At 43.7% G+C, this 27445-nt stretch overlaps 2 protein-coding genes across 2 annotated transcripts in view; both read right to left on the bottom strand.

Moving 5' to 3' along the window:
* Positions 1-1247: 1247 nt before the first annotated feature.
* On the bottom strand, positions 1248-19368 carry ptp4a2b (protein tyrosine phosphatase 4A2b). Its single transcript, XM_056424131.1, has 7 exons — positions 19245-19368; positions 5871-6163; positions 5442-5550; positions 5266-5358; positions 5029-5159; positions 3456-3530; positions 1248-2534 (listed from the first exon to the last, which is right to left on the bottom strand). The coding sequence occupies exons 2-7, from the start codon at positions 5873-5875 to the stop codon at positions 2423-2425; spliced, it is 525 nt and encodes a 174-aa protein (XP_056280106.1). The 5' UTR covers positions 5876-6163; positions 19245-19368; the 3' UTR covers positions 1248-2422.
* A 1180-nt stretch (positions 19369-20548) lies between these two features.
* col8a2 (collagen, type VIII, alpha 2) overlaps positions 20549-27445 on the bottom strand; it is a 46197-nt gene continuing 39300 nt past the window's right edge. The window contains exon 3 of the mRNA XM_056418055.1: positions 20549-25760. Within this exon, the coding sequence (XP_056274030.1) occupies positions 23857-25760 (1904 nt within the window). The 3' untranslated portion in view covers positions 20549-23856. The remainder of the gene's footprint in view (positions 25761-27445) is intronic.

The following is a 27445-nucleotide window of genomic DNA, read 5'->3' as shown; positions in this document are numbered from 1 at the left end:
ATTTAAAAAATAGTGACAAGTCATAGTTTTGACACGTCACAGCTGGCAACACCCAGCTGTACATAATAACTATAAATAGGCCATTGTTAATATTAGTAGCAAGTGTGTTTTTCTTAATGTAACAAAGGCTGTGAAGGAAGAACAAGACCCACAGATAAGTGACCATGCAAATAAAATGTAATGTCCAGCAACGATCTTGGACCCAGTCATGTTCCTGTAACTAGAGTTATGCATGACATAACATCCCCAGATATGCAATCTGTTCCTCACGACCGTACAAAAAACAATCATAAATCAGAAGTCAGGTGGAAAATGAAAAGGCCGGTTGTATTTACTGGAGTTTGGTGGACTGTATAACACCAGAGGTGGTGTCTGAATACAGCTTCTCGAGTAGAACAACGAATACAAAGTCAGATTTAAATCACACTCTTTGGTCGCCATACATTTCACTGGAAGCCTATTTGGCATTCATAGTAGAGGAAGCCGGTTCCACAGCTCTAATCTGTTGACACGCATTTGTGGTTCCGCAGCATTATTGCCGGCAGTGACAGCATAAAAATCCCAACGCTTATTCGGTCTGAAAGGCCCAAACTATATTGTCGTGTCAATTTATTAATACGTGAGCGGTTTTGTGTTTCATTCATTGTTGGGTGGATTGTTGACAAACCGCATGTTGCACTTTCTATCTGAAGCTTCGCCATGACGCGCTGTGAGCAGCAGAGGGCGCTCTTTCACCTGGTCCGGTTATCGGCTGGTGTCACGATTACCCGTTGCGGTTGTGAGTCATTGGTTTTCTCAGTACGACGGGGTCCTGTGCCTTCCACGAGGCGCTGACTCACTTTCTGTTTGGGAAAGGACATGAGGGCAGGCTTTGACTGACACGCGGGTGCGCGCGCACACACCCGCTGTCAGGGAGACACAGAGGCTGTTAATCACCGAGCGCTCGTTTTCAAAACAGCAACATACAATGTTTGAAATTGGTCATGAAGGACTCGCACAACAAAGTCGCACGCTTTGAGTTTTGTGGGAAGGGAAAATTGATTTAAGATGTTCTGGGGAGGATCAAGGAAAGCATGTTTACTTGAATACAACAGAGCAGCTGGTGGCAGCCCGACCACAGCCATGCACTGCATCAGTGTTGACTCCAACTACCTGTCCACATGGAGGACAATCCACGTCACTCTCAATACTTCCCTTTTACAAAAACACATCCAAAAGCAGGAGAGAAAAAAAATCGAAGACACGTATGCTTTTTATTTCAATTTATTTATCTTTAAAGAACCAATACGAATTGGGGATTTTTTATTTTTTTTTCAAAATGGGTACAATGATAAAAAACTGACCATTTTCATTCTTCTCCACCTTCTTTCAGGTTGAATCTTAGGCTCTGTGTGTGCGAGTTTAAATATGTATACTTAGGGAAGTCCTATTGTAGCCCTGTTAAGGAGAATGAATGAAAGCCGGAGAAGTACCTGTTGTAGTTGCGTTTCTTTTCCCGTTTAACTGCCTGGATGAGGCGGTCTGAAGTGTGTGAGAGTGTATGTGTGTGTGTGTGGGATGCTCAGCAAGGTTTGTTGGGCTTATCTGAGGTGAACTGATTATTGCACTGAGATAAAAAATTAAAAAAGGGGGAAAAAAAAAAAAAATGACATGGCTCTCAAAGGATAAAAAAAAAAAAAAAAGGTATTGGATAACAAGTGTCCTTGCCCCTGTCAAACACATAACTGCCACGTCATATCTTGTGAATAAATATATCAGACATATTCAAACTGAGTATACCCCTAAACTGAAAGTGACATTAAGCAAGTGACGGGTAAAAGAAAAACATTACTGCATTTTCAGGTGAACCTTTGAGTTTTTGTGCAAAAAATAAAAACACCCAAATACCAAAATGGACAGTCACAAGTTGTTCAAAGATTAAAAAGGTATTTTTTTCTTTTCGTTTTTAAAGTTACATTATTCTGGCCTGATCATAATATTAATTACTGTGGAAATGAAATTCATTTATCATTACATATTTTCAGCAACTTTGTGTAAAAAATAAAATTCACAAAATGGAAAATGTTATCCCACGATTACGACTGAAAAAAAGAAGAAGAAAAAAAAGATAGAAACAGGATGGACTCTAGTTGAAAAAATTGGGGCCCGTGGTTGAACAGTATAACCGGGAGGCAGGCCTATCTGTGTGCTTTGACCTTCCATTCATTGGTTCGGCTGGTGGATCCCCAGATCTGGATTTCATTCATTCGATCACTCACTAGCTCTCTGATCAATTAACCATGACGCAGTGTTGACAAATCATCACAATAATTACTCATAGCACTCTTCATTTTTTTTCTTCTTTTTTCTTTTCTTTTTTAATCTCCCCTTGTTGGAAGATTCCCCACAAGATGTGCATTCGAAAGCTGCACCGACAGGCCGCCTACTGCACACAGCAGTTGTGGCTGTTGGTATCCTTGAACTTCAGACGCATCTTGGGTCTGTATTTCTCGAGGTAGAGAAGCTGTTTGGAGTTGAAGGCTCCACGTCTCTTCCTGCGGGAGGCAGAGGAGAACATGAATATAATAATATCCACAGAGCACAACATCGCAAACATTACGGTCATTACTGGACTGACCATACCTTCTAGCTCAACTTACTTTGTACATCCCTTCACAGAACTGTTACGCTGCTCTCTTTTTAAAATCGCCTCTGCATTTAACCCTTTCGTAGCAGTCGGCTGCTGTGAGAAGCCCGAGGGGCAAGCGGGCAAAAACGAGCCGGGGATCGAGCGGCCGAAATTGTGGTGAAAGACCGACCTGCCCTTCCCACTGAGCCGCAGCCAGACAACATTTTTGGCAAATATAACCCATTAATTTGATGCGAGAGAGAATATAAGCTACGTTTGGCAGCCTGGTAGTACGTTTTGTACGACCGTGTCATTTGCAAGTGCCTTCTTCATTTTAAGTGTCGTTTGTAAAAAGAAATGTCTGTGAGCTTTAAACATAGACAGGAAACTGGGGGTAAACCGCGAGCCTGGATCTATTCAAAGGCCCCCCCCAAAAAAAAACACCTGCCAGCACCTGTCATGCTCAATAAATTAGAGATTATAAAAGTCTGCATGATCTGTACGAAAACCGAAGTGAAGATATCAGTTTGCTTATGTGCTGTAATTTGTGGACGCAGTAACTTCCTGGAGTATTGAACTATTTCTTTTACACTGGACACCTTTGGTTTCTAGTCGCAGTGCCAAACTCGAGGAATACCTCTTCCCAGTATTTAGTATAGATGGAAAAATGCAAGAACTCAAAAGTTGTCAACAATGCAGAGCTGGTTTCCTGTAATGACAACTTTAAATTACAGTTGGGCTGTTGATTTCACATGCACTATTCTAGTGACACACATTGTACCATTTACTGATTTAAGACTCGATCTTTATTAAAGCCTTAAAGTGCAAAAGTAGGGAGGGTACTTACTGCCTTATGAACTGCACAGCATCCTCATAACTCATCCCATTCTCAATGAGGGCTAAGGCCACCAAGACTGGAGCTCTGAGAGGGAAAGAAATCCAAAGGACCAGTTCAAGGAGACAGTGAGAGAATCAAAAAGGGAGAAGGAGAACAGAAGATTAAATGCCACGGTTCACACGGTTCCATAGTAATATGGTGGACGGGAAGGGAGGAGGTTTAAACCTGGGAAACAGGCCTGGGAAAGCAACAGGGGTGCACAAAACCACTGTTACCCTGCTGGCACCCGGTGCTCACACACACAAAACTGTGATGAGTTACAGTAAGATAACCTTCTCCTTTCTCAACAGATGAGAGAAAAAAAGAAAAGAAAAAAAACTTTAGAGACCACTTGGAGGGTCAAATCTCAGTGCTGACAGAGCATTTTCTTCAGTGGCTTCTCTCTCGCACACAATGCACCAGGGATAGATCGTATGCGAGGAAGAGAATAGGCGTACGTCTTCGTGTGGAATGAGGGATGAGAATATTGTTAGAGAAAGGACAAACGGCTACAGGCAACACTGCTGCAGCCTCCGACACTAAAGAGCCTTAAGAGTGTAAAGCAGGTCATGCAGTAAACAGGTCAGGGGAGAAGAGCAGATGAATGCAGAACATGGCAGTCCAACCAAAACGGGAAATAATACAACCACTGGAATGCAACAGCAATTCAAAATGCTGGAAGCCATTGAGAACTGATCGGCTTATTGTGCGTCTGTGGTGAGGGAGGACATTTCAACACTAGTTCTCCCACGTCACGGGCTTCTGCCTTCTTTGTTTTCACACTTGTGTTGTTGTTGTTGTTGTTGTGCACAACCTGTTTTGTGAATATGACATAAGCGCAGTGCCTGTGTAACCTCGAGCCCAAAATACAGTTCACATAGAAATGTAATTACCTCTTCTTTTTAAGTGTTGTCATTAATGATAATTGAACCAGCCAATTCATGCCGAGTTCATATTAAAACCACTTTAGCCTGATTTCCGAATTTTTTGGAGCTCACGGAACAAAACGTAAACAAATCGGAGCCAAATCTGCATTGGCTCAGCATCCGCACGTCGTCACTCAGGCGCTATCTGGATCTGTCAAGGAGCTGCAGCCAATGAGCGCACAGACCAAAGTTGCTGTTACACCCATGGTGTTGAATGTTCGCATGACAACTTGGAGTCGTGTGGTGTGAACTCGGCTTTACAGAGCACAAACGGGAAGTAAGCACAACCAGTCAAGATACTCATTTAACCATCAGTTTAAACTTAAGATCAGACACAGAAGCACTGGCACAGAGTGCAGCTCTTCCAGTCTGAGGATGCTATATATTGAGAAGCATCAGGCATGGTCAGGGGAATATCAATTGAACCAAATTGTGAGTCCAGTGAAGAATCATACCTCTACTGGGCTAGCCTGCTAGCTTTGTGCCACGTACCATGACAATCAGCAGGACATAGACTGATGGAAATAATCAACAAAGAAGTTGAGCGTTCAAAACGTGGCACTGCCTCTTGCGTTATCGTCACAGGTCCAGACAAATCGATGCAGCTCGTCACTCACCGTCCAAGTCCTGCTACACAGTGCACAGCGACACAGCAGCCAGGTTCATCTCGGAACTTGGTGTTGAGCAGCTTGAGCCAGTCGTCCACAATCTGAGTGGGAGGAGAGGCGCCATCATCGAAGGGCCAGTCCTAGAGAACAAGGGAGAGTGTGAGTCCATGAGTAAAAAAATAAAAAAAATAAAGGAGAAACATACAATAAGGGCTGACCCAAATGAGTGTGCGTGTGAACTCTTACCAGGACCTGAATCCCCTCCTTCTCCACTGGAGTCTTATCATAAGTGGCATCGCACACTCTCACCAGTGTGTTCACGTCACACGTTTTCAGGTCCTGGGGGACAAGAAAGAAAGTCTTAGACACAGGATTTGCTCACAAAGTCACACGGATACAAACACGGTCAGACGGGGGCATACCTCAGTGAACTTGGTGAGGGTGGCATTGGTGGGGTTGTGGGTGATGAGGAACCTCATGGACTCGTAGGTAATCTCGACTGCAGCGGGGCGGTTCATGTTGGCGAGACGGCTTAAAAAACAATTACAATACTCTTACAAAACAAAAGAAACTTTTGGCTCAGAAGTCAGCAGAGACTGCTACGTGATGTGTTCAGAAAAGGGTAGAATAAATAAAAATGACTACACGTGGTGTAGAATGGGTCAGGAGGACAACAGGTGTTCAACTACGGGATGATGTACACAGAAACGGGTAACAAAAAGGATCAACTAGTCCACAGTACTCCGGGATGTAAAAAATGAATTATTACAACAACAAAATGTAAAAGAATTTTTTTTAAATAAAAAAGAAGAAGATGGAGAGACTATCCAAGAGTCATCCAATCAGTTTACCCCATTCAGGAGAGCTGTTTGTGATTGGCTGTTCGAGAAGAAAGCGACGAGCAAAGATTTGTCGTATTGGTGGGGACAAGGCAGGACAGTCGGGCCAAGGACTACGCAGTATCCCAGAGGGCCTTTAGATGAGTCAGCAGTTCCTAGTATGCTGTCAATCAGGGGGGTTTCTGGGTAGCGTAGTCCCTTGGGGGGCGGCCGATTCACTTCTCCACGGAGGTGAGGTGCTGTGCCTGGCAGAATTCTCCACTCACACACGCCATATAGGTATGGCTCAAGTCAACACAGAAAGCCTGCCAAGAGAGGAGAAACACAAGAGGGAGGTTACATGATACAAATAATAATATTATTGACCCCACCCACACACCAAGAGGTCGAAGACAGTTGCATCTTTAGAGTTTAATTAGACCTCTGTACTTCTTAAATGTCAACCTGTAATTTTAAGTTCAGAAGAAAAGGCAACATCATGATTGTACCTTTCAGCCACAGGTCGACATGGCTTATGCATAACACAGCGATGTCCGCGCAGTAATTGTTGTCAACACAACGTTCATGTCGGGCAAGAGGCCAACAGACAAGTTACTGCGCCAGTTGGTTGTGCACCTCTGAATTTTGAAATCCATGGGGTCCTGCGCCACGGCACTTTGCGAGAGCATAAACAACACTTCATGCATCTGCTGTGAACCGACTAGACCTTGGGATTACATTAGCCATGTATTTTACCACCAGTCACAAAATTGGAAATAATAGGCCCCGTATGGAGCGCACACACACGCACACACACACACGTGTGAGAGAGAGAGGGCGTCCAACACAACAGGTAATGTCTGCTCTGGAACTAGCCAGGGTGCAGTCAGTCAAACTGTGCCAAGTCCTTGACAGTCTAAACCCAGCCGCCACAAACCGGCTGGAACCGTCTCAAAGCAACATAGGAGGGAGGCAGGGGGTGGAGGACGAGAGCGAATGTGTGTACACACACACACACACACACACACACACACAGAGAAGTCGTGGGCGGGAAGCAGAGAGAAAGGGCTTGGACTTCAGCCCCGTGTCACAGGCAGTGGTCACAAGGTGAGGATTGCAGACCGGGCAAAGCTTCAAACAGCCGCAGCATTACAGGCCCACGCCCCCTCTTCACCTCCTGGAGACGGACACAAGAACCTCTCTGCTACTTCTGACTCTTTAGTCCCATCTCACTCAGTATATTAGACTCAACTGAGCAAAGATTATACCATTTTATATTGTGTTTCTTAACCCCACCAGCTTGATTTCTAGTTGGAAAGTTGTTTTTAAAGAGACGTCTCGTGTTTTGCAATCCAGTCACGACCACGTTCACCAAAACCACAACAACTCTCCCCTCTTTCTCTCATGCTCTCACTAGCCTCGTGTCACTCGTCCTCTCAGTTAACTGCCAGCCACAGAGCCACTGGATGGTTCAACCCCCTCTCCTACATAAATGTATTTTCTCCCCTCTGTGTTTTATACTCGGCAACAGCCGCAAGGGGAACTCAGAACCGCCGTGATTCTTTTGGTTCTTGCTTGATGGCCGAGATCCTCCACGGCGCCTTTAATTATCGTCTCCAAGCAGTTCTCAACTGAATGTGGCATTGCTGCATGCAGACACTTGGAAAAGTGACCAATCTTTAAAGGCTTGTTTGCGTCTAATCCTGCAGAAAGGAAAAAGGGATATCCACGGGGCGAGAGTGGGCAGTGGACATGTGCCTTGACCTGTGGAACCAGAACGTGGACAGGAGAGCAGACAGTTGGTGGAAACACCGAAGAACTAAGAAGCCAACAGACGCACTGAGGACAGCGAAATGACAGCTGATGCTAAAGGCAGGGTTCTTACACATTTTGACCAATGGATTTCCATGACTTTAAACCAAATGTCCATGACCAAACTGAAATATCGGTATAAACATGAAAACTGTAAAAAATGTTGCGTATTGAGAGCCATCGCTGGCTTATATTTTGAGCGTCTTTCTTTAAAAAAAATTGTTTTCATTATTTCAAACTCGGCGTAAATGAACATGTGACTAACAAATTTCCATGACTTTTCCAAAACTTTTATAATTTATGTTTGTTCCATGACTTTTCCAGGCCTGGAAATGACCAATTTTAAAATTCCATGACTTTTCCAGGTTTCCCATGACCGTACGAACCCTGTAAAGGGTAAAAAGCAGCTGGTTTGTGGACGCTTACCCCGATGCAAAGTGACATCATGCAGTCTGCTTTGTAAATGCAGCCAATAGTCGGGTCACAGAGAACAAACGGACAGGACAAAGAGCCATTTAAACGTTCATACTGGTATGGACTGAAGAACATCTGGGCTGGGAAGCAGTCATTAAATGTGGCTGTTAATGAGACCAACAGCAGCGTTTCTGTATCGGCAAGTTCCCTCATCATGACGAGGTCTCATATACTTCTACTGCACTGAAATGATGGAAACAACCCCAGTGAGCTTATCAGTAGGGAAGTGAGTCGACTGTCAGCTCTTCTGCGAACGCATGCAAATCACTCAGAAATTTGCACACTGGTTCTGTAGTTACAGTGTACCGATACAGGGGAAACGAACACACATTTTGTAGGAGCAAAAACACGTCAAACCACATAACAAGACAAAAAGCAGAATACAAAAGCATTACAAATGTAGACGACCTCCCATCAACAGGTGGCACCAAACAGTTTGGCAAAAATGTAAAACTAAAAAGGTTTGAACTTTGCTGGAAGTGGAAACCAGCGGCTCCAGGGATTTAGCCGGGGCTAACCAGAAGAAGGTTAAAAGTATAAAGCAGGTCATGAACCGCTAGCGAACTCAATATACTTTTCTTCTTTTAACTATCAACTGTAAGTCCTGCTAAAACTAGATTCACCATCTTTCCTGTATCTGTCCAAGCACCTCTTGGGGAAACCACCAAAGAACCCATGTTGAAGTGTCATTCCAGCAGGTTCCTCAGGAGCGGGAAATGGACGGAAAGGAAAAGCGGTCGGGCGTGAGCGGGACCTTCTGCACCAACGCCACTCGGACAAAGCACAACGCTTTCTAGTGAGGAGATGGGTATCGTTACCGCTTCCAAGTGCGGTTCCTTGTCGAAGCTCTCATCGGTTTTTGTTGATTATTTTGTGAAAAGAATTGACATCGGCTTATTATTCCTGCACGTAAACAAAGTATTTTTTGAGCAGCACGACAAAAGTCTTCGAAATTTCGCGGGCGTCCCTAGTTACGGTGGTGTTCTTTCTGATTTCAGCAGCTTTCCCCTCAACATTTTTGTTTTGGAGGCCTCTTGCCGCTGTTACTGATAAACAGGTGAGAGCTTTTTTTTACAAAAAAAGATGAAAACTTTAAGTTACATGCTATCCCATCTAATAATATTTAATTTATTCCTGACGCTCAAAGTGCCTAAACATCTATAGAGATATTTAGGCACGGTTTGGTATTTGTCGACACTAACCATCAGTCTGTTACTCCAAGATGGTTAGTTTACTATCCACATGATGCTGCAAGCTGGAACCACAAATCATTTGGCATTTTTGCTTTAAAAATGACTTGGATAACCGAAAGTGCCATTAATCATCTTTAAGCTTTAGTCACTGTATTGATTATCTTGGCAAATCGGCAAAAGCGCAGCCTCTAAAATGTAATAACCAATGCCTCCCATAAATCTCCTACAGTAACTAAAGAGACAGAACAGAACGAGAGGGTACGATGGAAAGTGGGAGAGTAGCAGAACAAGCCGATAAGGACGGCTGTATCTCAGAACAGAAAAGTAAACACGCAATAAAGTTGCAAAAGAACGGAAATTTGGACATGGGTATCCTGCATCTGCTCACTCTTTATTTATGGATGTCGATTCATAGTTTGGCAAACTATAGAGCGTCATGTTTAATAGCAACCTGAATGAATACATGGATTGAAGTGTGGTTTTATTAATGCATCGTGATTTAATACGTTTCAATAAGAGAGCTTATAATATCATAAACAGATTGGAACACTGCCTGTGGAAGTTGTCAAGTTATCACAGCTAAAGCGCATGGAGACAACCACAGCGGGAGGCCTAATTGAAAGCCTTCCATATTGTGAAGGATTTTACTGCCATGGGACTCCATCATTGGGCAGCTCTTGCTGACACCTGATAGCCGTCAGGTGGCAAATCCTCATCACTCGCACACCACCACTGATCTACACAAACTATGTAACTCCATTCAAAATACTGTGGTCACAAGCTGGCTGGGGCAATACATTTGCCACAAGGGCAAGGGGGTTGTTCTAAAATTAGAGAGAGAAAGAAACGGTCACACTGACTCTAAATGTCTGCACATGGATTGTACGGACTGGAGGTGGCAGAAGGTCAAGAGGTTTACACAAAATGTGGAACGTCCGAGTCCATCGCCTTCCGCCCTTGTGAAAGATTTGAGTATTACATGGAGCCCTGTCTGGTGGTCGGAGGTTGTGCCCCAGGCTGGTGGTATGTCTGCAGCCAGACGGGGGTGACCAGACTGTCCTGCATTGAAGCAGCTGGAGGGCTTCTCCGCTGTGTGGGAACAGAGTCGAGAAGCAGGGGAAGTGCCCGTCATCCACGTGGAAACATTACACGCCTTCATTCACACAGATACACGCGAGCAAAAAAAGGAAAAGTGACAGAAACAAACCGATGCATTCTCCTTTCAACTGTTGGAGCGAGCATCGATCTGAAGCTGATCTGGAAGACGGTCACGACCAAAACTCAGAGACGCCGTCAATCAGTGGGAATAGAAATGAGGCCATAAGTCACCGGGGCCTGTCTTCACTCCGGTGGCCTCTACGAATGCCAAATGGAAGATAACATATGCCTGGAAATGTCAAGGTGGACAGGGACAAAAGGAATAGTGGCATCAAGAAAGCTGGTAAGATGCAAGGAAAACTCCTTAAGAGGACATAACAATGGAGACGCCAAATTAAACAAGTGAGGAACAAACCGAAAAAACTACAAAATGAGTCAGGAACTTGGTAGTGACTTTGGCCAAGATCAAACGGGATCACACCTGCCCAGGGGTCCAGCTGGGTCCTTGAAGTGACGTCAATTCTGTTACAAGTCTGGGTGGGTGGATCTTACCTCAAATTGGAGCTGTGCTCAACTTAACTGTGCTCAAACCGACAGAAGATGACAAAACCACTATTCATGCATTTCAAATGAGTGCTGGGACATAAGCAACAGCTGGTTGGGAAATCTCAGTGATAGGGAAAAATTGGGCAAGGTCCAACTTGATACAGAGAGCTCTACAGAGATATGACGACTGAGGGGGGGCGGGGTTTCACACTTGCGCCAATTGGAACCGTTTATCCTGGGACAGAGTGTCTTTTCGCAGACGAGTACCGTAATGTTGATAGCAAGTCTTGCATTTATAAAAGTAGGCAGACAAAAAATAAATTCGGCATTATAACCATGTTCTAGCCAACTCGGATCTAGCCTACGAGCTACGAGCGCGGCAGTCTGATATCCGTTGTTACATTACATTACATGTCATTTAGCAGACGCTTTTATCCAAAGCGACTTACAATAAGTGCATTTCAACCTAGAGTATGAACTAAGAACAACAAGAATACAGGAAGAAACATTTCCTCAACATAGTCGAACTACAAAAGTACCATAAGTAAGTGCTATTTAAGTGCCACTGAAGTGCAAATCGTCGTATTTCATTGCGGCCATGAGAACGGCCTTTACAGGGAATTTGGCCGAAGAGGCTTTTTAATGTCGTCATTGTCAGTCATCGTTTTGTGCTTCTTCCTTTTTTTTTTTTTTCAAGTATCGGTTCAGGCACACCGGTATCGAAAAGAAGAAAAACAATACCCATCCCTAGTCGTGACAGCATCATCGGCTGTAAGCGCCATATGAGGGCAGCGGCTGTGAGATAACCAGATGGGCCCACCTTCAGTCACACCTCCCAAACGTACGTTTTGTTTCAAGTAGTCGAGTCTGAGAAGTCTGAGAATGCAACGATAAAAGTCTCCTGTTGGTCAAAAGGTAAGAGATTGTACTTTATGCTCAAGAACTCTGACTGAAGGGGCCGGTCCATGTGGGGTATGTTGACAGGTCGCCACAGCATTCAGCAAACAGTCATGAAGCCAGCAGCGCAGCACTCCCTCACCGTCAGTCATGCACGAAAACACAAAGACAAACAGACAAGCGAGAAGAAAGCACTCGCACGCCGACAACGAGAATACGCTACACTGGTTAAGCTTCCAATACGTTTTCTGAGCCTCACCAGTCGATCTAGTGCTTCAACCAGGACGACAGTCTGCAGGCAGGCTGGGACAAGCCAGTAGTGAGAGAGATAGGCCGACATGCAGAACTCCAACAGAGATCCTAAGCGGTTGCCGTGCCTCCCATGAGCGCACACCTCAGGGCTTTGCAAACTGGAGACTCCGGCTGAAAGGGATACTTGGATGATGTGTAGATGGTGTGTGGCCGCATGCTTTGTTTACTGAATTCTGATCATGTGCCCGCCTGTGAGTTCCTGAGAATACAGTCTTGGGGCAGGGAACAACTGATCCACATCCACACAAAACATTTCCGACAACACCTTTACTTCACCTACCATGAGGGCATCGACAGGGTGTGTGTGTGTGTGTACGCACTTGTTTACCTAGTTTATTTATGTATTAGAGGTGGGGGAATTTTTTTTATCTGAATTTGTATCTCGTAGGATAAATTAAAAACTTCCAAAAAACGAATAAAAACATTTCCCCCCACAAAATGAGCTAGATATTACTACCGATGGATATCAATCCTGCACACCAGCGCTGCCAACGAATATTCAAAATTAGAATATATATTTGTTCATTGTGGCGAGCTACAGGGATTAACGTCTGACAACGGTTGAGCTCAAAATAGCCCAGTGCATCTCGTGGCCAGATAGGACACAGGACCATGGAAAGCATGCGATTTGTTGGGGGGGGACGGGACATTTGAATAACATTTCTTTATTTTTCGTGTCACTTGTTTTTGTTTGCGAACATTTTGGATGAATATATGTTAACTTAAGCCATAGTGTGTTTACATTATTTCAATCAGTTGATATATTTTTTTAATATAAAAACTAGGACGGCATAATATTTGATTTCTGAAGATATCCAATATTTAGATAAATTCCAGCTAATTTTGATGAGTTATCGATGCGCACATATTTTTCTCCACCTAATTTGCAGAGATCATCAAGTGCTCCTGGCCTTAAAGTTACCGTACATGATAAACATGCCACGTGTATTTCCGTGTTCAGACGAGAGAGAAAGATTCATCCTACGTGAACGAGGTCTGATAAAGGATCTGTCCCTTTGAAGCCTTTATCTGCCAATACCGATGACGTGCCGATATGGTCGTGCAGGCCTAAAACCATGACTTTGTTTTCAAGCCAATATTTGCACTGCCTTTTTCAGCGCACAGGGGATTGGAGGAGACTGGGGAAAATAACTCAAAAGAAAATGGGACCAGACGTTACCACGGTGTAAAATGTGGAAAAGCCTTGAAAACCTCGAAGCCAAAAGGTTTACTCATAAAAACCGTCTTAGTGTTGCCATCTTGCATTTCGTTGTCAACAATATACATGGTTTAGGTTAAGATCCAGAACTGTTGCTATTTTTTTGATAACATTTCTGCAACCTTTCTAGGTCTCGAAACATGTCGCCTACGTATTGTACAAAGACTTGTTTTGTGGTTTGTCAGAACAGAAAGAGACAAAACATGTTGTCAAGATACAGGCTCTGAGATGCGGCTACGATGTGCACTTCTCTTTCTTGATTAGATTAATTTATGGCTTAATGTATTCTTCGTCTACAGCCGCTCAGTTTGGTAATGGATGGACCTGTACTTGTCTAGTGCTTTTCCATCTTTAATGTGTTACTGGCTGTTAATGTGTGTGTGTACCATGCAACGTCTTTTTTTATTGTTTATTTGTTTAGTTGGAAGTCCATCTAAATGTTTGGGGCCTTTAGCTAAACGGACATCCTCATTCGGGCTCCTTCAGAGCAACAGGTTACCCCGCCCTGCTCCTTGGAGGACAGTCCTTTTGGTTCTGGCTGCTTGTGTCCGTGTAAACTGGGCTGGACAGGGGAGGTGAGAGAATATGTAAACCCTTTATTTCCATGAACAGACAAACACTCCACGCGCACATCCTCGCACATGGGAGAGCCCACTTATCGCACTGCTTTGCAGCCTCTGAGTGAGCACAGATAAACAGTGTGACGATCAAAGGCCTCTGATAGCGCTTAGGGGGGGGGGGGGGGGGGGCGAGGACTGATCCGGCTCTGGAAAGGACTGACAGAGAACAGCGCTTAGTACCTTACAAACGGGAATGGAAAGAGGAAAACATCTCCAAACAAAGGCCTGTGCTGCTCTCGCTGTGGCCTAGTTGCACTTTTAATTACACTTTTCACAAGATCAAACACCTGCATGATCGACACTAATGAGGGGAGGACAACACCACTACATGTTTGCACTGTGACATGGGGAAGTCTTTCAGTTCATGCCACGCCTACATAACAATCAAGTGGGAAACCATGTTACATGAAGGATTAAATAAGAAATGACATTGGGACATCCCTAGAGGCAAAACGATTGAAACATTAACCTGTTTGAGCCTCAGTCGATTGAACATTTCCCCAATGTTTTAATGGATCACCAAATGACTCTTGAAGCTCATCTGTTTAGAACAACCACGGATATGATGTCGCAATGAAGTTCAAAGTAAGTCAGTAGATGGAAGAAAGTTACTGGTTGGAAAGTACAACATTTCACCAGCCAAGTGTTTAAAAATGAGCATTTATACTTGTTCCAATGTGTATAAATGTGCTACGAACATATTTGTCAATATTAATTATTGTTTTGTTTGTTTTTAAATACAGATGTATCCTCCTCAGACAAACATTCAAGTTGTTCTTTTCTATACAAGTTTTTGTCTGGAATATGGGTCGAGGGACTATATTCAGCCATCTCTGAGCTCCTTTGATAAATCCTAATCTCATGTCACAATCCTCAAATAGTCTACAGGATGACATTTCCCAGCCTCAACACATTCGTCATAGCAGGGAGCCATACCTCTACCTCTTTGCAACAAATCAAGATATGACAGTACTATTAATGCTACATCCAATGCGTTTTCCTTTTATACAGGGTTTGAAAACCAAAATAATCTATGGCCACACGGGCTTTACAGCACCATTTTGGAAATGCATATACCAACATGCATGAAAACAAAAATCATGTGGGAACTGACGCACACTGTAGATACCGATGTAAACAGGAAGTAGAGGCTGCCTCGAGGTCGTACTGGAGCTTTTATGCTTCCGTTTGTTTAGAGTTTAAGAGCTTCACAACAGTTGTGCAAGAACAGAATAAGCATTGTTAGGTAAAGGAAAGTCCTCTGCTTTGAGTCCACCCCCCTCTTTAAAGCTGCAAACTGATAAGCAGTATCGATAAGAGTACTAGTATCGATAAAATCATAATAATACCAGACCCTAAGAGTAAACGTAGAAAATTATATGCATTTTAAACTGGAAACGTAGTCGTGTGGATGTAGCCTAAAACTGGCATTACACAATATTAGAAGGTGGATCGGTAAAGCTATAACGCCGATTAGTTGATCATAATACACATTCTTTACTCAAACATGCCAGTACACAATCACTTCCATGTTGGCAACTAACTGTCCACCACTTCCTGTGGAGTGAACCCAGTTTTAAACAAGGGACAACAGTACCTATGTGTACGCGTGTCTGGATTGTCGGTTCATCCGAGTATTTAGATGTCAGAATGTTATACGCGAGTCAATGTGGGACAGAATTACTACGGCTGAAATCATGGTCATTTCCTAATCTAAAATATAAAGACGTTCGTAGACCGACACTCTGCTCGCATTCTTGCTGAGAGATGCAGAGTCCCACTGTGACATCAATTCTTCTGACATTTGGAAACTAAGTTGGCTTTCGGACAGCAGCATCAGGGGATGCCTGTTGCCATACCAACGATTATCTCAGCAGTAGCAACAAGTGCTCCTGGAGGGGATTGTGTTGTCCCTCGTGAATAGATCAGAGAAGAGCAATGGTGCACTCTTAAAAGATTTGCAGAGCAAGGCTGAAAATGCAGTATGCAACATTAAAGAGGGTCAGGGTTGTGGCTGCTCAGAAACTAAACTCAGATGTCCAGCTTCCTTCCCAAAGGCCTCAAATATAACCCACCATGTGTTCTTGAATCAGCCCAAATTTTAAAAAAAATCCATCTTTTTCAGATTATGGCCTCAATGAATTAGTTTGAAGGTCATGTTGTGAGAGGTAGTCACACATTTCATGCATTTAATAAGCTGCTTAGGGAAACGGAGGAACGGCCAAGCTTCTGTGAGAAGCAAAGTCGTGCCGAGGCAAGAGAAAAACACACCGGGCTTGTCAATGTGCAATAACACAGCCTTTTCTGGACTAGTGGCTTCAAAACTATTAAATGTTCTGGATCAGTAAAGGTGAGCAGCTACATATGCCTACAAAAAAGCACTCCAATAACAATAACACACTTAACTATAGCATGTGTTGGCCACTGACAGTGTTTTGGTCTGCTAACTGCAGTTTCTGGCTGCTGCAGCAAGACAAGATCACTTCAAACAGACAACAAAGGAGGATCCTATTCCTACCTGTTGCTATAGTTTCAGTAGACAGTCTTGCAGCAGCAGCATCTAGAATAGTTGTCAATCTGTCAGATACTACCAGAACTACTGAGCCTGTGTCTCTGCTTTATCCCAGCGCTGTGGCAACGACTGTAAACGAACGCCGTGTCGCGCAGGAGGGCACGATTCATTAACCATCGCACCACAAGGTGCCCATGGCTACCAGTGCAGAGTTGTATATGGCTTTTCACTCGAGCGCTGGAAATTAGAGAAATGTGATGAAAAAAAAAAAAAAGAGTGGGTATCTAATCCTAGCTTTCCACTTTCACCTTATTTCCACACAACTGCTCTGGAGCCAGGGATCTGAGCAAGCGAATGCATGGGAAAATAATCAAATGAGCTTGTGTTCACTTCTCAGCACAGCCAGACACCAGGGGGCAGAACTAGATTTATTTTTTTAAATGGCCAAATCTGTTAGCCTCGTAACTGTGGAATAGACTTCTTCAACCCTACCTTTCAACACTTGGAGCCACCCTGTGGCTACGTGGGCTGAATGCCAGCAGGCTACAGCATAGGCCTTCTTCTCCCCCAGTAACCTGCATGGTGAGGTGGTGTCACGTTACTGGACACTGGGCTTGCCTTTCTCCGTTACGGTAACCACGGGTGAGAACTTCCTCACTTGTCACAGAGCCTTTTCTCATGCTGCCTATCGACAGCGGAGCCAACCATCTGTTGGTGTAAAATGTCAAGCAGCTAGATTTAGGCTAACTTCGACACACCAAATTACTTGTAAGCTAAACACAAAGCTGAATACGCGATTCATCCAAGTCCAACAACGATGCAGCAACATGACGGTTCGGATTAACCTTGAAGTTCATCGTCTACAAATATGCACAAAAATAAGGTCGAGCCAGTTTGACATTAAGTGCAGTGTCTCTGGGATGAGGGCTTCCTACTGTATACGGCCTGCTTTTAGCTGCAGGCTGAGCTCTCAGTGGACTGAGAGGAGCGACGCTATCGAGTGTCCTACTTCCACAGTAACATGTAAATAGAGCACACACCAAAAATCACTATTCTGCAAGACATGTGGAATCAATATATTTTGTATGCAACGTGGTTGCTAGCATTACTTACAGCGGTACAACTATACGAGTTGCGTACAAACATAAGAAAGACAACGGGAACATATTGCTACTTCTTATGTACATGATCACTGGTTGCATTAAAGACATATCTTCTAAACTTGCAACAGGCAAATTGGGTCACCTTACAGTGACTCATGAGCAGGAATGGCATTAGCTTACCTGTTACACCAGTTACTCATTGACTCATCCACCCATGTTGGAGTGTTCAAAGCGATTCATTTGGATTAGCTACCCACTGGCATTTATCACAGAGAGGGGACTGAAACCATAAGAAGGTCATAAATTTGAAAACTGAGAGGCATGGTTATGTGCTGCGGCCTTTCGTGTCACAGCTGCTCGAGTCAACTTCCACCCCAAGTGCATTTCCTCATTTTACGTCTACCAACATGGCTAAACGGCTGGGTGCTTTCAGTTTAAAGAAACCGAGGCTAGATTATAGACCCACACAACTTTCGGTGCTAGTTATATTTTTTACATGAATGGCTGTCAAATGTTCTGAGACTAACCGGTTAGTTAACAATTAAGAGAGCGAGAGACGATACAAACGGCCACTCATGATACCACCACAACAACAACAGGCAGGACATGTCGTTTTTTTTGTCGACCAACTCATTTCGTTCTTAACACGCGAGCTTCGCATGTGGCTTCAAATAAATGGGTCACGCATGCTTTGGGTCAACATGTGTCACAAAGGGCGGAAGGCGGTTAGCTTAGTCGCCATCTATACTTCTAGCCAAGCTTCTCACAACTAACGTCAGCGACGTCTGTCGAGTCCACCGCAAAATTTAAAAAAAAAAAGACAACAAAAGAAGCTGAAAACACTAGAACACCCAGTTACACGTGAACGGTACCGCTAACATGCATCACTCCAAAACGTCAACCAAAGAACCGGTAACGTGAAGCTACCGTGTTGTGCAAGAGAGGGGCTACCTTGACACGCAAACACTTCATTGTATAGCTAGGCGTTGCACTAGCCCTTATTTTATGAAACTGCAGACGACGGTCGGTGCTGGAGAATAAACCGTGGCGTTTGCCTGCACACCATGTGCTGCGTTACTAAATGCACATGATAGTCAGCGGGTACCCCCGTGCTGACACGTGAAGCCGAAACGTCGCAGATGCGCCTCACTATTATTCTAGGAAATAGCCGTAGCCCCAACAGCAAGCTAACGTAGCTGCAGTAGCTAGCAGGCTAGCTCAGGTCCGTCACTTTGTTTTCCCAGCAACATTTGGCAAGCAGTCCAGAGATATGCCAAAACTCAAGTGGAAAACACAAATTGGGGAGAGACAAAAAATAGGGGTTGTATTATTACATGTTGGCACGATTTGGAACATTGTAGAGATAACGTTACGTGGCCAAGAGTCTAACGTTAGCTGTTTGCTCTGCGAGCTAACGAGGCTACAGGCTACACACTGGGTCCGTCTACTCAGAACCAACTTACTTTAGCTCCCTTGTGTTGCGCTGATCTTTCTACAATATGCTACCCAACTTCGAATCGGGCTTCTGCGGATCTGTGTTATACATACAGTCGTGTACGATCACACCAGAGACACATTTAAAGGGGGTCAGCAATAGCTAGTTAAGTTATTATTTACTTACAAAGAGCAGGCTGAACATTGAAATCCCGTGACTACCCCGGAGAAAGTGGAGGGAGTGTAGAAAAACGCTGCGAGGTCGCCTTTTTGTTCCACTTCAATGTGGCAGCTTGAATTCTCGTCGGAGGTCGGGAACTGTTGTTGGGGAGGAGCCTCGTCAATTTGTGGACACATTCAGGGACTGTCAGAAATATGAACAACGAGGCAGCCCAAGTCAGTCAAGTCAACATAGTGGGAGACGCCTGAGAAATCGATCACATTCTACGGCACACGAGTGTATATTATATGCTTTGTAATTTAAAAGAAGAAGAAAAACGCAGACGCAGCGAGGTTCTGACCAGTGAGCACAAGCCATGCAGTTATATTATTAAAAAACTGTGGAATACAGCGAACAAAAATGTGTGCACACTTGGATACATTTGCATACACTTTGTTTGATGTGCGCATCTCTCTGCGCTTCCCTGTCGTAGCTACATGTGCCTCGGTGGCCCTTTATGTGTTCATTGTAACACGAGGCAAATGAAAGCAAAAGCTATTACGAAGTTATCTCTACGAGAGCACGTGTATGCACGTATCTCACGTACGGAATAAAGATGTACGAGTTTAGTACTGTCACCCGAATGAAGCATGAAGGTCTGGCGTCAGTGCGACGTCAGAAGATTCCGGGTGAACGACGAGAGCTCCCCAGTGACGACAGTTCCAGAAAATAACCGTACAATTATGGCTTTGCTGATGGGTTGTTTTCCAACCTACATTTTATGAATTGTATCATGTGTGTGTTTGTACATATATGCATTTATGTACATGTATAAATGTCTGTTTGTATCTAAAAAATATAAATATCTATGTTTAGACCATATTTGTAGTTGGATACCAATGGCATAGCACAGTAAGGTTAGACACTTTCCCTGAAGATTGAAGTGTTTTTCACTTGCATCTTCAAACAAATATTGCCATGTTTATAATAGACCTTACGTATTTGTGTATTATAAGTTACGTATTTTTGTGTTACAAATGTGTCTGCAATGGATGAGAATTCCAAGTATCTGACTAACACACAAGTGTTATCCAAGCCTATCAATTCAGCTCTGATCTAACTAGTAGATCAACAAGGATCTTTCAAAATTGTGGCCTTGAATGCTGTTTTTACTATATTGTATATCTCCCTCTAGTGTTCATTCCTTTGCCTGTCGCAGATTTCTAAACCAGATGTAGATTTAAATGAAAGTCACTTTCTACAACCACAACGCCGACTAACATGTACAAATAAAAATGCGGTAGATAGAAAGAGGGAGCCTGACACCAATATACAAGAAGGTTTTTATTGATGTGATATCAATACAATCAAGTACTGGAGATTTTGTATAAGCAGACAAACATCTTTGATCAAAAAGAGTGCATTTAATACCCAAATTCTATTGCATAGAGTGCATGCCTTGTATGAGAAACATCTTTGAAGTTGATACATTGTACATTACTCAAATAGAAAATAAAAGTCAACAAATAATCCTTCACAAACAACTCTAGAATGCTAATTACATGTCGTAAATGCTTTTAACTCATCAATGCTGTTAAATACCATTTATACGTTCTAGGCTTCGGTGGTCGGTTTTGGCATCCCTATTAAATTATCAGAAATGTATAAATACATCTTCATTAATTTCATGTGCAAATGGGAATGGCCGTTTGTATTTACGGAAACTAAAAAAAACAAATATCCCTTAAAAACCGAAGCAAGGCTTTAAAAAAGTGTCGTTTAAAAAAAAGAAAAACAGAAAATACACTTGTGATCGAGACGGTACGTGAATCCTACTGACACTCGTTGACTGATTTGCACACAGGGCAAACTCTGCGAGCAAAACGCAAGGACAGAGAGTTATAGCCACATGTAACTCACATCACCATTTAATCTGTCCAAAAATAGATGGCGACAAAAAAAGGCAACATACAGTACACAACGAGCCTCGGACGGTCTTGTAGACTCACATGACAATAATGTTACGTATAGCAGTTGTAGCTTGTTTTTTTTATGAGACGGAAAGGGCAAGAGTAAAATACTGATTAGGCCTTCTCCTAGGGCTGCTTTCCCAGAAGAGTTACTGTTTATGTATCGTGACACAGCATGGTAGATGATTTATAGAAACATTCTATACAATATTTATTCTGATTGCAAAACTCAATATTTGGCCCACTCCTCCTGCACATTGACATTCCTCCATCAATTCAGTGTAATGATAGCGTTTGATAAGTAAAGGCACGGTAATCGATCGGTACTCTAAGCCATTTCTCAATCTTGCCTAAACGTCCTCTCTTCTGCAATTATGATAAAAGATGTTTGCACACTTCCCCAGAGTGTCGTTTTTCTGTTTGTGCCTAAGTACAACCCAACAAATGTTGCGCACCAGTGTGCCACTCATTGAACCAATATGCAAAATAGTCAAAAGTGTTCAGTGTCAACCAGTAATTTATTTCTCGTAAATGTCTTCATTATGTTGATCTCAACTCCCATAATCTACCCATTAACTTCCCCTATTTTATAACGTGTTCCCTTACTTTGCAGTGTGGGTATTTTTCTTAAAAGCCCAAAGCAGGCTGAGAGATGTTGGAGTCAGAATACATGTGGAACATTAACAGGACTTTAAGCTCTTCCTCAGGGTTTGTAATTTAATTCAAGTTTGTGATTATCTTCGCTGAAGTTTTAATGACCTGAATGCCAGGGTGACAACTACACACACACGCATATACACACACACACACACACAAACATTCACATGTGTTGACATAGTGACAGACAGAAGGGTATATATTTACCAGAACATACAAGTACGCGCATACACATACAGCATGTATCCTGTAATGCCTTATCCAACCGAAATGAGTACATACACCTCTCTCACCTCTGGCCCACCACCTCTCCCAGAAATCTGGCAGGAGGTTGTTAAATGTTACACAACCTGTATTTCACAACTTGCGGGCCTCAGTCAGTTCCTTTACTTATTTATGGAGTGAATACAGATTGATTCTCATTTCCGGCTCTATATTTTTGACATTTTTCATTTTTGTTCTGTTCTGAAAGACATTTCGTCCTGTAGCCACAGATGTTCCATGAAGCAAAATGATCATTTAGCTATTTTAGACACAATGGTTTGGGAATTATTAAACAATTTCCTTCAGAATGATACAGAATTGCTCTTGTTTGCCCGGCAACAAGAAGTTGCTTAGAAACTAGCATTGAAGGAAGAAGTGGATGTATTTTGTTTGTCAACCATTTGCATCCCTATTTTACCTAAACAGTCAGCATCTTCACAGATTTTGCAAAATGTGGTCAGAAATGCAGCTTTCATGGTATGGCAGCAGAGATTGATCACTTTGAATATTAATGTGATATGTGATACTAAATGTATAAATGGGTAGGATACCATTAGAAAGCAGTGATGTCATTGTTAGAGCGCCTGAAGAGGATGCCTGCATCATCGCGGTGGGATTTGCAGGGCAGATGTGAAGAACGGGATCAATACAAGGTAATGGGCCATTAATCCAGCTGGAGTTGTGTCCTAACCGTCCATATTGCGGTTTCTCTGAGTATCTATTCCATGCCATGTAAACCTTGACTGTATGCATAATAATAATTCTTAATATTTTTTTCCTGAAAGTAAAAAAGCACAATGTTTGCAATATCAACTCTTAACAGGCCTGTTTCATTTTTAAAGTTGAATACTGTGTGGTCATATTTATTCTTGGACTGTGTTTATTGGATTGCATTTCTGGACAGTTCAATAAATTATTTAAAAAAGATAAAGGTCATCTTTAAATGGTCGCCAACTAAATTCAGAAAGAAGCAGAGAAATAAGCACCCTAGAGATGCCAACTAATTGTCAAAATATATATATATATCTCACTCTTAAAACAAAGATTTAATCCCATTAATAATTTTAATGTAGCAATTGTTTAGAGAACCATGAAGGTCAAACAAAAGAAACGTCAAAGGTAATAGTATTTCAGCCACAAAATGCCTTGTTTTGCTATTGTCTTTCTATATTTTCTTTGTTGTATTGTTGCTCTTTATGTCAGTATTGCCATACACGGTTTAAATAGGAACACACGGGGGATGTGACTGCAGCCAGAGGAACCAATCACCCCCCAGGGTCTGGTGATGTCAGAGCTTGTGGGCAGGATGTGCAGTCACATGGGAAGGTCTGTCACTAGCACATTACAAAGTAAGGCACTTAAGTCTGAATCAAATAAGCAACAACAACAACAACAGCAACAATGATGACAAGGACCAAATAATAACAATAACATTATGACAATATAATAATTAAAATAATATATGCAACAAAAAAAACACCATCATGAAATACAACCCAACACATACATTTGAAGGACATTGAAACAAAGAACACAGCATGAAATTCCTTCCCCTGCTTTTAAAAACTTTCAATATTTAATTCACAAAGTTCTTTTTCTTGCTGATATTGCTGAGGGTGAGACAGATAAAGATGATGGCAATAATATTGAGAATCCTATGGGTTATGTGTTTCTGTAACGGCTGCAGGTATTTTAGGCTTAGGGCTGCTCTGAGGTGCCGATACAGGAACAGGAATGAAAGGACAGGGTTATGTGGGACAGAGCAGAAATCCTGAGAAGGAGGAGTGAATGTATTCGGTAGAATAGAGGCCATTTGCCTGATCCGAGGGCATCTGGACCCAGACCTGGTCACCCTCCTTCAGCTCGAGGACAGCACTACCGGACGCCTGGTCCATGTAGCCTTTCTTGTATTCATCATAGGTGTAAGTAGCTGGCACATTGTTCTTGTACAGCGCCACCCACAGACTTGTTCCCTTAACATGCATGTGGTATGCAAAGTAGAAGACCCCAGACAAAGGAGCAGTGAACATGCCAGTCGCCGGGCTGTAGGCATTCTGCCCGTTGTACAGGGTTCTGTCAAATTTGATTGGCATGGCAGAGGGGGGGAACGGCGTGGTGAGGATGGCCGTGAAGGCCGGTGCCACGGAGGCAGAGAGCGGGCCTTGGCTGTATGCAGGCCCCTTCCGGTCCCCTGGTACTTCATCCCCTTCCAACTGTGAATCAGATGGCCCTGCAGAAACTGCTTGGCCATTTCCTGGAGGACCGGGGGGCCCTGGAAGGCCAGGAGCGCCGTTGTTACCATTCAGCCCAGAAGGGCCTGCTTTCCCTGGAGGACCCTGGGGACCGATAGTTCCCTTCTCTCCAAACTTACCCAGTCCTGGAGGCCCTGGGAGTCCGGATTCACCCTTTTGGCCATGGCCACCCTGTGGCCCCATGGGCCCCATGGGACCCTGTAGACCAGGAATTCCTGACTGGCCCCTGGGTCCTGGCGTTCCTATAAAACCTGCCTCGCCTTTAGGCCCTGAAACACCTGTCAGTCCTGGGTTTCCAGGTAGGCCAATATGCCCTGAATCACCTTTGGGTCCAGGTTTTCCAACAGGACCGTGAGGTCCAAGAATGCCTTTCTCCCCAGGGATGCCAGGTTTTCCAAAAGAGCCACTGGGGCCTTGGTCACCTCTGAGGCCAGGAAGTCCTGGAGGGCCTTGGGGCCCCAGCTGTCCCTTCTGTCCTAGCATTCCATGTTTTCCAGGGAGTCCCATTGGGCCTTGAAGTCCTGGTGGTCCTGATTGCCCATCAAGGCCTGGTTCCCCAAGTGGGCCGAGCATTCCTTGCCCTCCTTTGTCCCCTGGGAGACCAGGCAGCCCCCCGTAGCCCTTGTCTCCTTTAGGCCCACTCAGACCAGGTTTTCCATAACCAGGAGTGCCAGGAAATCCGGGAGAACCCCTGAGCCCTGCCTCACCTTTTGGACCTTGTAAACCGATTCCTCCAGGCAGTCCGTCTTGCCCATGTTTCCCGAACCCAACTGGTCCTGGCAGACCTTGTAGACCTGGAGCCCCAGCCTCTCCTGGTTCTCCTTGTTCCCCTGGGAGTCCTTGATCCCCTTTAAAACCAGGCAGTCCAGACAAACCTTTGAGGCCGGGTTTGCCGATACCTGGAAGACCGGGAAGTCCTGACGTGCCTTTCAGCCCGGGTGGACCCCTTATACCTGAAGGCCCTGGCTTTCCATTTCCATTCTCTCCCCGAAACCCACGTTCACCTGGTGGGCCAGAAAGACCCTTTCCTCCCGGTTCACCCCGAGAGCCAGAGGGGCCTCTCATGCCTGGAAGTCCAGGTTTCCCATTTAGAGACAAGCCAGCTGGGCCAGGGAGGCCGGGCTGCCCCGAAGAACCTCTGGAACCTGGTTCACCACGAGGGCCAATCTCGCCATGAAGCCCATTCATTCCCTTTGGACCAATTTTTCCTGGGAGCCCTGGATGTCCGGGCTTACCGATTCCTGGAAAACCAGGAGGCCCTTGAGAGCCTGGCTGGCCATTGAGACCTGGCTTGCCCAGTCCAGGTTTGCCTGGATTTCCGTGAGGCCCGGGGGGGCCTCTAATTCCAGGTTTTCCTTGGGGACCTGGTTCCCCCTTGACTTCCATCATGTGTGGCATATCTGCAAAAAAAGAAGATCATATTGTTGGCATGATAATATATAAGAAGTATACAACTGATTAGAAAGTGTATAACATATAACATATAAATGTGTTTATGTATAAAAAAAAACATGTTTTAACCCATCTTCCACATTAGCAGCAATTGGCTGCTTTAAAGTGCCAAGGAGAAACCTGAGATTCATATCTCACTCGAACACTGTTGATTTGTGATAAAAGGATGAACAGCTCTACCACCTGAGCCACAGCTGTGTCGTGTCCTGAATGCAATTGGAAAGAAAAAATAAAACTCTCCTAATTTACTATAGGTCAAAGCAAATGCCGCCAACTGCATCCACCAGCTGCTTCACCATGAGAGGTCCATTCAGACCCGTCTTGACCGAACACTGCTTCATCGTTGTGTAAGAACGAAAGATACTTGAATCACTGGACTTTACTCATTTCTGCCACTTAGCAGTAATGGTCTCAGACCTTTAAAAGAATTAAACATTTAAAAAGTCAATGAATCAATCCTACACGTGTTGTAGAAAAACCTCAATCCTTTATCCCAAAGTTGAACTATAGTGATGCAGACTGTTGCAACAAAGCAAGCGCGAATAGACTAATGAAGAAAAAATAAATATTCTGTTGATAAGTTTTGAAGTTTTGAAACAACATAGTCCACATCGAGAGAATCAACGCAGCTGCAGAGGCACGAGAGAGAGAAGATGTACAAATACAACTGGGGGCTGATTACGTTGTCCACTGTCAAGTAAACACAACAATTGAGGAATGAATCATGAATTAAGTAGCTACAGAGATGAAACATCTAGGGCTGCAACTAACGATTATTTTGATAATCGATTAATCGGTTGATTATTCTATCGATTAATCGGATAAAAAAACAAACAAAAAATTAATTTTCAACCCTTTATTCAAAACAGGGTCCGTACGGTCATGGAAAACCTGGAAAAGTCATGGAATTTTTAAATGGCTATTAGTAGGCCTAGAAAAGTAATTGAAAAAAATAAAATCCCAAAATATTTGGAAAAGTAATGCAAATGTGTTTTATTCAAATTTTACTTTACACGGTATATATACGGTATGCTTTGGAATTCTCATTGTTAGTTTAAATACTACATCTTCTCACTTTGTCACGTAGACAGAGTTTTCACAAAATGTTTAATCATGGAAATTTGGTTTAATGGAAAGATCCTGGAGATCCACTGGTCAGCATGTGGATGAACCTGTTCACTGGTCACCATGGTGATGAACCGTCACAAACAGACTGAGAGCTTTCCTCTCCTGAGCAGTGGTCCCCATGTGGCCCCGCCCCCTGAACAATATCAGAGACGCGTTCCGATTTATTATTTTGTTCACCTGGCCCGCTGCCGTTGAGATTACAGTGAGACGCGGAAAAAATGTGAAGGGGTGCTCTTCGCAATAAAACATCTTTGATGGACTGTCGCGTCTCGGCCAATCAGCGTTCAGATGTCCACAGCGTTTGGGAAGTTAGGTTAGCTTGAATGTTAGTCCGCTACATCTGCTGCCGTCACGTTGCACGGTGTATCGATACTAACAAAGTACCCGTACGTTAAAAACGATGTGATTTAGCATATTTTTAGTCTCGATACTTCATTAAAAGAGCGATCAGAGCGCACGCGCTGTTCCGCTCCGTCAAATGTTGTCTGCACGCGCAGCGCAGCGC

This window comes from Pseudoliparis swirei, chromosome 1 (assembly GCF_029220125.1).
Source record: "Pseudoliparis swirei isolate HS2019 ecotype Mariana Trench chromosome 1, NWPU_hadal_v1, whole genome shotgun sequence".
NCBI classification, from domain to species: domain Eukaryota; kingdom Metazoa; phylum Chordata; class Actinopteri; order Perciformes; family Liparidae; genus Pseudoliparis; species Pseudoliparis swirei.
Note: the sequence above shows the minus strand (reverse complement) of the source record. Positions and strands in the feature narration are given on the sequence as shown.